A 12,234-nucleotide genomic window follows, 5' to 3' on the forward strand; every position below is an offset into this window, starting at 1 on the left:
TTGTGCGCGCAAGAAGAAGCGGCGCTCGGGTGTCTCGCTTTGCGTCCCCTTTTTCTCGGATCAGCGACACTGCCATTGTGCAGCTTTCAATAGAAAGGCGCGCTCGCGCATCGTGCAAAAATAATAGATAAACGCGGTAGAATGGCAGGTCGGGGGGCCCATTATGCGCGATACAATCAGCCCGGCGACTTACGAATCTCTTCGTAACGGAGCAGGACTCGTGGAAGTAGCTTCTTGGAAGATCGACGAGCCAATCGCGCTCAGCTTCGCGGTCAGCGTGGATCCGCGCCGCGTGATTTTCTGCGAGCACGCGATCAGGAGGCTTCTCTCGCGCGCCGCTCCTTCATTCCTATGTTCCCGGCGAGAGTCGTCGCGGAGGGTACACCTTATACTCGGCATCAGGTAAGACCAGTCGGAAAAACGCGTAGAAGAGGCGCGCGACGGCTCGCTGGGAATCACAGTGAGAAAGCGAGAGAGAGAGAGAGAGAGAGAGAGAGAGAGGGAGAAAACGAGAAGAGAGCGAGAGGGACATTCGTCATTATTACCATTGACCGTTAGCCCGGGGATCTACCCATTCGGGTTCCACAGGAAGTGGGCCGGTCGGATCAAGGACCAAGCTGCCCTTTTCCATTTTGAGGCGGCCCATTCAGGTGTAATGGTCAGTTAAAGACTATCCAAACAGAAGATACCACCGGTTCCTTCGATGAGCTTCCGTGCCTTCTCCGAGTTTCTCATGATCGAGGATCTCGGTCTCGGCATCTCTCCTTAGAAGACGGATCGACCTCTTTGTTCGCGTCTCCCAGTCTGCCAGCAATCGGATTCGCTAGTTTGATATTTGGTTTTCGCGCGACGTCTACGACGGAAGACGGTAATGTTATCGAAGTCGCTCGCGGTTCTATCGCGTTGTGTCTCAGCAGCGAGATGTGCAGCCTCTGTCGCCCCCCCCCCTCCCCTTCCCTTCGCCACGCGAATATCGCATTCGCGTTTAACGAGATTCGCGCGAGTTGATTCGGCGCGATAATATTTGTTACCTGCGCGAATTCACGGCCACGACGCGGTGGCCCAAGCGAGACCAGAGAACGAGCCCACCCGTAGTTGCCTAAATAGAGGAATCATCTCGAGGATATTTATCCACGTGATCTTCGAATAACAAACGCGGAAATCCTTAAATCCTAAATCAACTTGGCGCGAGGCGAAACCGAGGGCAGTCTGCAAACAAACGGCGGTAGTCGAACTGTGGAGAACTTGCGGTTCAATCTGGCAAAAGTCAAATATTGGATCACTAAATAAGACGTGCTTTCGGGACCGGGTCGAGTTAGGCGATTTTACGGCGGTGCATCTGAAGGATGCGTCCTTAAAATACTCTACGTCCAATATTTCGCACAATCACAACATCCCCGAGCACGTTTGCCGAACATTAACGTCCGAAAAATATTATACGATAAATCAATAAGTAAATTTATTCGCCGTACAGAAGGATTTTCGCGACAAAGGTTCTGAGCGGTACAATTTGGTATTGCGTTGTAAATGGCGAGACGTTAATTGCCGGAAGTGATAAATTGATTCGCTGTCGCAGAATTTGCGGGAGGAACTCTGTCGCCCCTCCGCAATACGACAATTCAATTCTTTGCCGAGATATCCTCTTGTCGTTGCGGTTGTAAAAATGCTTTTCGCGAGGCTCTCGCGACTCGTTCCTTATCTGAAACGAGACGCATCCGCAGCGGCGGTAGCGGCACGCTGCTGATGACGAAGAGCAGAAAACGAAGAAACCAAGGCCAAGACAATGGCCGCTGTTCAAACATGTTCGGACTTCAAAAACAACCGCCGCGCCGGCGCGTCTCGCGACTGCACGTGCATTAGCGGTCTGCGACGGAGATAGAAAGAGACAGAAGTGAGATAGAAGGGGAAGAAAAGAAAGAGGGGTTGCTGCGCGTCCAGAGTGTCGTTTAAGGACATCCGGCGTCTGGAATAATAAATATTTGGGAAGGTGCTATATATATGTACGGAGCGATGCAGACGCGGCGAAGCCTTTCATTTGTCAGGACACGCCGAAATTAGTGTACCGCGGAGGCAGCAACGAAACGCGGGCTAAGGAAGAACTATTTTACTAGGACCAAGCAGCCGTGCCGCCGCGCGGGTGCAAGCTGCAGCCGACGACTTCGGCATCCGGGTGTTTTTAACCCCAGCTTGCACCTGTGCAACACCCTGCGGAAAAATTTATTTAACGTTCAAAATAGCCTCCTTCTTACACGCCACGTCTCTAATTGATTATACCACGCTATGCAATTTGACACACTGATTGCCAGGTTTCGTATTTTCGTAAAAAGGAAAAAGAGAAGAAATAAGAAGTCGAGTCATCAAGTCGAGATTAAAATCACCGAGCGTCGCGTAAACGATGGAAATATTGAGAGAGTGTCATGGAATAACGTATAAGATACAAGCATTTATATCTGTATCTTCCAATGATTCAGAGTAAATATATTGTAAAAGAGAGAAATATATATTATATCTTAAGATATAAGATTCTGTTGTGTAACACGGTCATTGAAAGACACTCGAGATCTCCTGATTATTTCGAGCAACGTGTGATAAAAGTATAATTAAATCGCATTGATTTGCTCGAGATATTGCAAATACCCATCACCATAAAAATGTCTTTTCTTCTCTGACTCACCGATACACAGTAGACAGAGTCAGCCGCGTTCTGCTGCGGATCTGTAACAAAAAATATAGTTTCGTTAGTTAAACCGTTAAGTTAAAAGTTAGATCAGGTTGAGTTCAATTCGCGGAAGCGCGCGCGCGCGCGCAGATATAAACGTTGACCCTTTGCCATTGTAATTCAACGACTTTTATTCCAATCGCTCGGTTTTCGATCGCAATAAATCAAGAAGAAATGTACAAACGAACGGTGAACCTCACCTTCAAGCCGACTCTGCTCGGCCCGAACCGGATCCTCCGGTGCGGATCCATCGGTGTCCGTCAAAACTGCGTCCCGATAACCGCAGCTCTCGCGTGGCTGCAAACTCCAGCAGATCTGTAACAAAAAACGAGTTTCCTCATTAGTATTACAGCGACAAATGCGTCCCGCATCAAGAGTACGAAGACTCGAGACTACAAATTAGCTTCTTCAACTTAACCCAAGTTAACCAATAAAAGTTTACCTTGAAAGACCATGAAACACTGCTATTGCTCAAGATGCTCCGGATCGTCACGCACACACACACACACACACACACACACACACAAACACACATACGAATATTACACGTTACACGCGCGCGTACACTGTGATCGAGCGTGAAAATTCGGAAATTATTAACAAATTATTACGCACGGCGATCCGCCGATCCGTCCGCCGCCGCGGCATAAACAATAATGAAAACGGTCGCGGCAATTGCGTACTTATGAACATGTTGTTTTCAAAGTCGCGCGACCTTGTCCCGCCGGGACGCGTCTCAGAGAGCCTGTAACGTTGTATAAAACTTACCTTTTTAAACAGAAGGGTAAAATGAGGCGCCAAGTACACGCGCAACACGTGTTATCGTGTTGTTTTTAGAAATTTCAAATTTATTTTTTTTCAAGTTGTATATGTAACAGAAAATTTTACAAGTAAAATTTCTAACTATAATAAAACTCTACAACACTTTACTTTACAAAAGAAATGATATAAATGGCAATGTTTAAGCTTTTAATATGCTGTGCATCGTACCGCACCTGAGCGTGCATCTTTGGGCAATGTAATTAATTATGTTATTATTTTCGTTATACAAGTAATAGGTTTGTACTAGTAAAACTTATATCTCTAACAATAAATTCTTCTATTGAATACTATAAATAAAATTCTACATTTCTACAAGACAATAGCATCGACTGAAGAACTCTACTCAACATCAACTCTGCAAATGAGAGCGATTTGCAGGCTGAAGATAAAATGTATCGAAAACTCCCAATGATACACAGTCCGGTACTTCAAAAACAGTGTCTTCATTATTTACTAGAACACTGAGTTTTATGGTTATTTTACTTGTTATTATAATAAATTAGTTATTATAATAATGCAATAAAAAATATTTAATGCAAAAAGTCTTGGCTTCTCTCTCTCTCTCTCTCGCTCTCGCTCTCGCTCTCGCTCTCGCTCTCTTTCTCTTTCCCGCACATTTCTACTCCTGTATTCCAGCAATATGCTTCTCTCTCTCTCTCTCTCTTACTCTCTATCGCTTGCTCACTCGCACTCGCTGCTTCTTCAGCGCGCTTCTTGTAACGCCTCTTGATGTCGGAAAAGTGAGATGCACAAATCCCGTCTCCTCTGCGATCTTTTCCGTGATTTGGACTTTATTTTAAAATATCTATATTTACAGACAACATACACAAAAACACACACAAGGACACCCTTCTTCCTATTTTTTAAGGCCGAATCGATTGGCACTGAAAAAACCTCGATCGGTTTAGCCATTACTGAGATATGAATATCTCACCTCGTTTCAACTCGCACGTTTCGCGTAATACAGGCACGGTATGCCTCGCGTCGTTCGGGTGTAACTTCGTTGCGCTTGAACTTGGCGCGAGGCACTACCGTGCCTCTTGATAATATCGTAAGAAAAATTTCCCCTTCGCTCAATTAGTGCGGCAGCGCGAAGAGCTGAATTTCCGTACCGACTTTTTGAGCTCGTAACGAGTTTCAGTGATTAAACCAAATCCCTCCCGACCGGTGAAAAACGACCGAGTACCATTTATGAGTGTTCCTTGAAAGCAGCATTTCCAGCACGGTCGATCGATATTCGGAACTATTTCCCGTTAACGACGGCCGCCGGTGCGCTCCGCTATTAATTATCGCAGTTGGCGACGAGATATCATCAAGTGTCTCTCGAGCAAAAGCCGAGTGTGAATTAATCGCAGAATTTTACGTGAGATCGAATACTGCCGGCAGTATTCGATCTCACGTAAAATTCTGCGATTAATTCACACTCGGATTTCATAATTTCGATACATCGGTCGCGAGTGCGTCCTAACGAGTCTCATTAAACAATCAGACAGAATGACACGCGACCATTTTCGCGACCACGTCCGCCTTTATCGCCTATCTCACGGGCTCCCTCGCAAGAGGATCTGATAGTTTTTGCAGTCTCTTCACCAAGCAAACGAGCTGATTCCAGCGGCCGGCTGGAAGATGCAGCACGCGCTGCTTCGCAGCGCTCGAGCAGCTGGCGCGGTGTCGGACCGTCGTCGCATTATCGCGCGTATGATTTTATTTTTCGAACGACCCCGAGTGGCGACGCGCGTATCTGCATACGCCGAAGATTCATCCACCGAGCTGACTGACGAGCGTCGCCCTCCTCTAATCGTTCGATCGCTAAAAAATTTACAAAAAAGCGCCACGGCGCGCCGCACGAGACAGCGGGAGATGGAGAGGGCGACGTGGAGGGAGGGGGAGGGGGACGGGGGGGAGGCAGGGAGGAGAGAAACTGAGATAGTAAGAAGAAGAAGAAGAAGAAGAGTCCCGAGAAACAAACTGAGACGAAAACTCTCCCTGCTGTACCGGGCACCGCCCTTGCACTCCACCCATCCATCTCCGGTGTGCATATATTTTTGGGCGGCTAGTTTTTCCCCCGAGGGAGATTTATCATGTCCCTACGCCTCTTCTCTCTCGCGGGCTGCTCCATCAGTGCCCGACGTGTGGCAGGGAATAATTGGCAGAGCGGAGGAGTGGCCACTTCAGAAACCACTTCGAAGACGGCTCGTGGGAGCGCGATGGCTCAGTTATCGAGTAAAGGGTGATTTCCGCGAGTACGGATTCGCGGAGGACGATCTGGAAACGAGGTTCTTGTTTGCACGCACATTCCCGATTCATATCATATCGATTTGTCGCTTTGAAAACGGACTTTTATCTAAATGTCATTCTATCCTCGATAGAAGGGAGAAAACAAGCTTCTACCCCCCTACGGGAGAAGGGAATTAATTAAGGAGCGAAGACAATTTTTTTCAGTGAAGAAACCATCGATATAGAAATCAATGCAGATTCGTTGCGGCAAAATAATTGCTGCAGAAGGATAATAATATATTTATCTCTTTTACATAAAATGAACAAGAGCAGTTTATATCACTCAGTTCTCGACATGGCAGATTTTAGAAAAATTACGTTACGCAGGAGAAGAATATTGTTTACTTGTTTCTTTTCGTCATCGTTCGTTAAAAAATAAAAAATTTTTATGCGAAATTGCGAATTGCAGTCATTTTTGACCGGTCGCTAGCTCTAACATTACATAACAGATCTTAGAAGAAGTCACGAGCGAGGCCAAAAAAGATACAAGTTAATATCAATAAGAATACACTATAGATGTTACCGCTGCTTATCCTTGAGCGAGCTAACGAAACTCGTCAGCACTTGCTCGTATTGTCCGTGACCGTTACCCGAAAACAGTAAATATAGAGAAGAGTCGTTAGAGTGTCGGCTGGTCGATCAGTCGTTCGAAATTAGTTGACTTGTGTACATCGAATCAGGATTTCGCATCAAACATGTCTGTAACAATGATGAACTTCGCGCAAGAGTTTTCAAACTTGGTGATTCGTTACACGAAGGATCGCTTGCCGCCTCTTTCGTCGGAAGTAAAGTATTCGTTCGTTTTGCAAACGAAACGTTATTCTAAACAAAAGTAGAATGTAAAAGTGCGTCAGTTCGCAGAGCAGTAACTAGCAGTAAAGCAAAATAGAAGTGCCATGTGCGCGAGAACGGCGAGAAATTCCACGGCAAAAATAATTCACGAATGCGTCGCGTGTTTCAGAAGAATGAGTCGACAAATGTGCCTTTGACGAAGGAAGAAGTGACGAATGTTGTGAGCAACGTGCTTGCTACGCTTCTCGGGATAAGTGACATTAACGTTAATAACACTTCCGTCAAAGTACCGATCGTTGGAGCCGACGACATCGCACCGATAACTCCGCTCCTGGACAATAGCGATCGGAACGGAAAAAATGAAAATATATGCAGGTTGTTTTAAAAGTTTATGTAATCGCGATCTCGAGGGATCGTTCGCTATGCTGTATCATTCCGCCACATTCGATTTCAGGTTTAGGTCTCAGAATATTCAGGAAACGCCGAAGAACTTTGGCACTTCAAGTCCTAATCTCAAGAACGACGAGACAAAAACGACATCGACCACACTCGAGGTGTTTCAGGAAGGGAAAAAGGTAACACGGAATGTCGTCGCACTGTGACGTCGTCTCACGTTGGGCGATCAGAGGTTGTACACCAGCGTGAAATCTTGTTGACCATGCTTGTGCCACTTTTAACCAACGACGTTTAACGACGACGACAAATATCCGATACTCGTTATCCGTTAACTCGTCGTATTTATCCACAGTTTATTTCACGATCGAGCCCCGCGATCTGCGTTACGAATATCAGCAGATCCGACACCTTCGTCTTCGAGGAGAACCAAACTGCGGAGACTACTATCGACTTGAAAAAGCTCAACAATTCTTTTGCAAAAGCTGAGGTTACTAGTACTTTCTTGCAATCCCTGGACGAAGCACGAATGTCCGCAATCAACGTCGTGACAAAGTTGAATGATATGAAAGTATGAGCAATCGTACGAGATGAAACATCGCATTTATTTCGCGCACTCATTTACTTCTATCTTTTCATTTCCTTTCAGAAGGAATTGTCGCAATCGTTAAACACACGGCGATTCTCCACAAGCGAGATCATTTCCAGTCGGGCGTCGAAACTAGCGATTCCTGCCAAGGTACGCAGATCGATTAGCGACTTTCCCGCGACACCGACATCGTCCAGATCGCTCGCGACAGGATCACAGGACACCGCGACAGGATCACAGGACAGACGCAAAAGCGGCGCTGTTTCCGTCGACGCTGGCTCTCGAAAATTGAGCATATCTGCTGCATCAGTGAGCCGCTCTGTATCAAATTTACATTTCCCATCGAGTAACAAATCGTCGGACTCGACGATTAATAAACCAGCGAAAAATCCCAAGTACGCCCATATACAGAGCACTATACCGAAACCAATTTCGAGCAAGCGAAGGGCGCAATAGTACTTTACACCATAATTCCTCCAATTGCCGTTTCATTGATCACTCCGGTGAAATTTTTAATTGACTTTAAGATATGCAATTATATATATGTGTAGTGATATATGTAAGAATATTAAATATCAATAAAAACTTGTTGTATTCCTCTCATCTGCATCGCTGATTACAGCGCTGATTCTAGGTAGGCCCGCTCTCGTAACGAATTATACAGAATTGATAAGAAATTAATATCCGACCCGGGTAATCGCAAAACGTTCAACATGAATGTTCCTCTCTTCACTCGTGGCGTCGTTCGCTCTCTCTCTCTCTCTCTCTCTCTCTCTCTCTCTCTCTCTCGCGCTCTCTCTCTCTCTCTCGGATGAAGCCGTCACATACCGTCGTGAATGAATTGCACCTTCGTTGCAGAATCGCGCAACGAGGGCGGCGGCGAACCGTTCACGAGCGCGTAATCGCAGTGCATGCAAAGTACCGTTCTCTCTCGCGCGACCGGCTCTCCCTCTCCTCTCTGCCTCTCCCCTCCCCCCTCTCTCTCTCTCTCTCTCTCTCTCTCACGTCTCAGCTCTCTTATTCGACGTGCAAAAGACGACCGTGCAAGTCCGCAATTTCGCGTGCTCTCGGCGAATACCGGCCACCCCGACACCTGTTGTCGAAGTATATACGCTCGATGATTCCCTATGCTAAGATCGACGCTCGCGACGCTCGCAAAAAGTCGGCCAGTCGGCTCGTCGTGGACCCGCCGGCGATCGGAAGCGGCACGGGGCGAACGAAAGGGGAGCACACATTGCAGACTATGGGCGTTCTCTCCCCCTCCTTTCCCCGACCTTGTTGGGAACCTTCACGATTCTACGGGTTCGTATGGCGCGAATGGCGGGAACGGGCGGAAGGGATGATGATTACGCGCGTCTTTTTAACACAAAAGGCTCGAAAACCAACACCGAAATACAACGAGTAGCGGCGCGCCCTGTAATCGACAGCGTTCTACAGACACAAGGGCTCGCTCTCTCTCTCTCTCTCTCTCTCTCTCATTCTCTCTCTCTCTCTCTCTCTCTCTCTCTCCCTCTCTCCCTTCGTGATGAGACAACCATTTTCAAAATTGCGATAGTCGCTCGGAAATAAGGCGCTTGTGAGATGGGCTCCGCCGCGCGGGGCCGAACGTTGTAGCTAACCGAAGGCCTTTCTCGTGGCCGAGTTATTATTTGTTTTTGCCCCGGGGGACCATCACGGTACTTATCGAGTCACCGTTTGCTTCAGCTGCAACGGAGCGTTACGCCCAATCCCGTAGGAAACAAGAAGAATCGATCCCGGTCGACCGGCCGAGACCGGCCAGTCGACCGTCTATCCTGATGGGACGCGTTACACACGTGGGAGAGTCTTCGTTCGTGCATGCGAGAGGGAGGGAGAGAGAGAGAGAGAGAGAGAGAGAGAGGGAGAGAGAGAGAGAGAGAGAGAGAGAGAGAGAGAGAGAGAGAGAGATACACCAGCATGAAAATATACCGGAGACATACTCAATCGTCCCAACCTAGCCTCGCGGAAGAGTAATCTCGAGACTCTCTGTCGAAGCAACAGGGGACACGCAAACACAAATAAGCAAATATCTCCCGGGGAAACAATTTCGATCTTTGCCTCGTATTTGCCTCGAAGCACGACGTGTTTGCGCGCACGAGTTTACAAATACGCTCAGACTCGTGCTCTCTACATTGTTGTCGCGATCGCGATCGCGAAGATTCATAAAGAGCGCGCGATTCCGGCGCTTCAGCTTTCATCGGCCAGCTTCTAGAACCTGCCGATCGCTCGATCGAACCGCTGATTACCGACAACACATCTCCTCCATCGCGCGGATCACGAAGATCAGGCTGGCGGGGGAAGAAGTGACGAAGGCGCGAATCGAGCGAAATTGGCGAGGAAGCATTCGAGATTCGGATTCGGCTGCAATCTCGGGGCCCCGGGGCACCGACGGCTCACGGGCGATAATTGATATCACCTGCCATGTAAATATCGGGTATCGGGTCGCTTGCCGAACCTGTCGGCGGGAAAAGGCCCGGGCGAAGAGGATAGCCGGACGCAACCGCCGGTGAGATAATTACGTGTTGGTTTTAGAAAAGGGGGAAGCACCGGTTAATTCCACGCTTCGTGGACCGCGCAAAAAGCCGCCTGCGGCTACGAGTTCCTCCGTTCGAATCAGGTGACGTGCTCTGCGCGCGCGAGAAAAGATTCTTCAGTCCGCAGGAGCGTAGGAGCGTAAACCCGAGGTCGGGGAAGCTTTTCTGAAGCGTCGATATAACGCACACATTGCACACGTTGCTCTCTAAACGAGCGCTTATTAAACCGAACCAAGGTGACTCGGGCGAAATTATCGCCCGAGACGCGAAACACAAAGGAAAACCGCGGGGGGGAATTCTCCCGGAGCTAGCAAAAGTTGCGCGATCTCAGTGTATCTTTTTGATTTCGTATTCGTCGTCCGTTGTCGCGTCTGCGAGCGTCTGTCCCCCCTCCCCGTGCCCCTCTTTCTCTCTCTCTCTCTCTCTCTCTCTCTCTGTCTCTCTCTCTCTCTCTAAGAGAGGAATATAAAAACCAATAATACACGCAAGATGTTTCGCTCGCAGAGCTCGTGCTTGAGTACACAACATAATAATATAATATATAATATAATATAATATAATAAAACATAGACGAGACGAGAGTAAAAGCTGTCAATCTCGCGATCGTCGGAAAGCACTTAATGCTCGCCACTCTCATCACGCACATGTTGCGCGTACAATATCATCCGAATCGCTTAGCACCTTCAGACGCGGCTCAAGACAATTCGCGATATCTTGATCTCGCTCTCAACACCTTCCTTATCGATGATTCTTTTTACGCTCCCGTAATGACACGTTTCTCGGACGCCCGCGGACGCAGCGGACGTTGGGTTGAAAAGAAACCAGAAGAAAAGTAGAAATGGGGAAGACGGCACGGTTTGTTTAGCAACATGATAGCTGATCAACGATGCGCGCTAGAGGCGTTTAGAGCGGCTATCGGATCTTTCCGGCTGGTCCAAGGCAGGGTAAACTCTCTGTATCTTTTTAACGGTTTGCAAAAGTGGAAATAAAAAAATGCGTGATTATTAACACGTACACACGCGTATACATTCTCTTTGTATAATCTTCGAAAGAAAAATATGTAAATTTATGAAGCGATGTATCGCGTCATTTTCCCAGCGTGCGATCGACCCGCGCGCGGGTCCATTTGTCAATCCATCCTCGTCCCAAGGTAATCCCCAGCGATGATGGGACGCTCAAAACATATTCTCGTAAAAGTCTAAACGCTTCGTAGGGCTCTCGTGCGCCTTCGCACGAGATCCTGCGTTAAGATCTGACGTCTCGATAATTAGGTAAGCGCCCTTGCAACGTCGCGGTGATCTATAATTAACGACACGAGAACGGATTTCGGAAGACGTAGGGCGTAGACGCGCGTAGAAAGATCTATCTTAAAAGCTCCGAAAGCACGATTTCATCACGCGCGCTTTAAGCGCGCGGTATCGAATCCCGAAATCTCCGATCGGTCCCGCGCCAGACGAATGTAGTTTAACGCGCAAGTGGGAAACTGGCTCGTCTATAGGCGGACGTCGTGGCTGTCATTTTTGATTTGGGTCCGGGACGGCCGATTCGACGACGCGTCGATCGAACGAAAGTGTTTGAACGACGGACTATAATTAACGATATTAAGGCTAAATTTGCATCGCGGCGGCGGCGCGAGAGGGCAGAGTGAACGAGCGAACGCAGCCTCGGCGGCAGCGTTGCCACCGTGCACGATAGGCTGTAATTAAATTGATTGGCTCGCGGAATACGAGCAACGGGCAGGAATGCCGTCGAGAATATGAATTCACCGAAGGCGGGACCGAAGGTCATCATCGGCGACGAAGAGGGAGTATTAGCGGCGAGAAGCGCATTAACAACCCGGACGCGATTATTAAATCTGCGCTACCGCGCGACTACCAGATGCAAATCGTGTGTCACACCTGGATGACACTCGGCACCCGCGGGCCAGTATCGCCCGCGAAGGCACACTCTCGTGCTCGAGTTCTCGCGCGTCGAACGATCGAGATTTTATCGATTCAGCCTCGGAGGAAAGGGGCGAGAGAACAGACGTATTAAAAATTTATGTCACCGGCCGACACATACTCGACGTTCGTTCCTCGCAGCGCGTCCAT

General features: G+C 48.1%; 1 protein-coding gene across 2 annotated transcripts; it reads left to right on the forward strand.

Annotated features, from left to right (window-relative positions):
* The first annotated feature begins 6,438 nt into the window (after nt 1–6,438).
* On the forward strand, nt 6,439–8,193 carry LOC105188883 (uncharacterized). 2 transcript variants are annotated; one of them, XM_011150574.3, is made up of 5 exons: nt 6,439–6,603; nt 6,780–6,985; nt 7,065–7,185; nt 7,359–7,574; nt 7,656–8,193. In XM_011150574.3, the coding sequence occupies exons 1-5, from the start codon at nt 6,514–6,516 to the stop codon at nt 8,046–8,048; spliced, it is 1,026 nt and encodes a 341-aa protein (XP_011148876.1). In that variant the 5' UTR covers nt 6,439–6,513; the 3' UTR covers nt 8,049–8,193. The 2 variants fall into 2 exon arrangements, with proteins under 2 accessions (XP_011148876.1, XP_011148875.1); XM_011150573.3 differs by having other exon boundaries at nt 7,653–8,186.
* Nucleotides 8,194–12,234: the final 4,041 nt, after the last annotated feature.

Source organism: Harpegnathos saltator, unplaced genomic scaffold, assembly GCF_003227715.2.
Source record: "Harpegnathos saltator strain DR-91 unplaced genomic scaffold, Hsal_v8.6 scaffold132, whole genome shotgun sequence".
In the NCBI taxonomy this organism is placed as follows: Eukaryota; Metazoa; Arthropoda; class Insecta; order Hymenoptera; family Formicidae; genus Harpegnathos; species Harpegnathos saltator.

What these genes read in the sequence shown, in the direction of transcription:
- LOC105188883 (XM_011150573.3), top strand. Translation starts at nt 6,514, where the DNA reads ATGTCTGTAACAATGATGAACTTCGCGCAAGAGTTTTCAAACTTGGTG. An exon ending in AAAAATGAAAATATATGCAG is followed by an intron (nt 6,986 to 7,064) that starts GTTGTTTTAAAA and finishes ATTCGATTTCAG; the next exon opens with GTTTAGGTCTCAGAATATTC. An exon ending in CAAAGTTGAATGATATGAAA is followed by an intron (nt 7,575 to 7,652) that starts GTATGAGCAATC and finishes ATTTCCTTTCAG; the next exon opens with AAGGAATTGTCGCAATCGTT.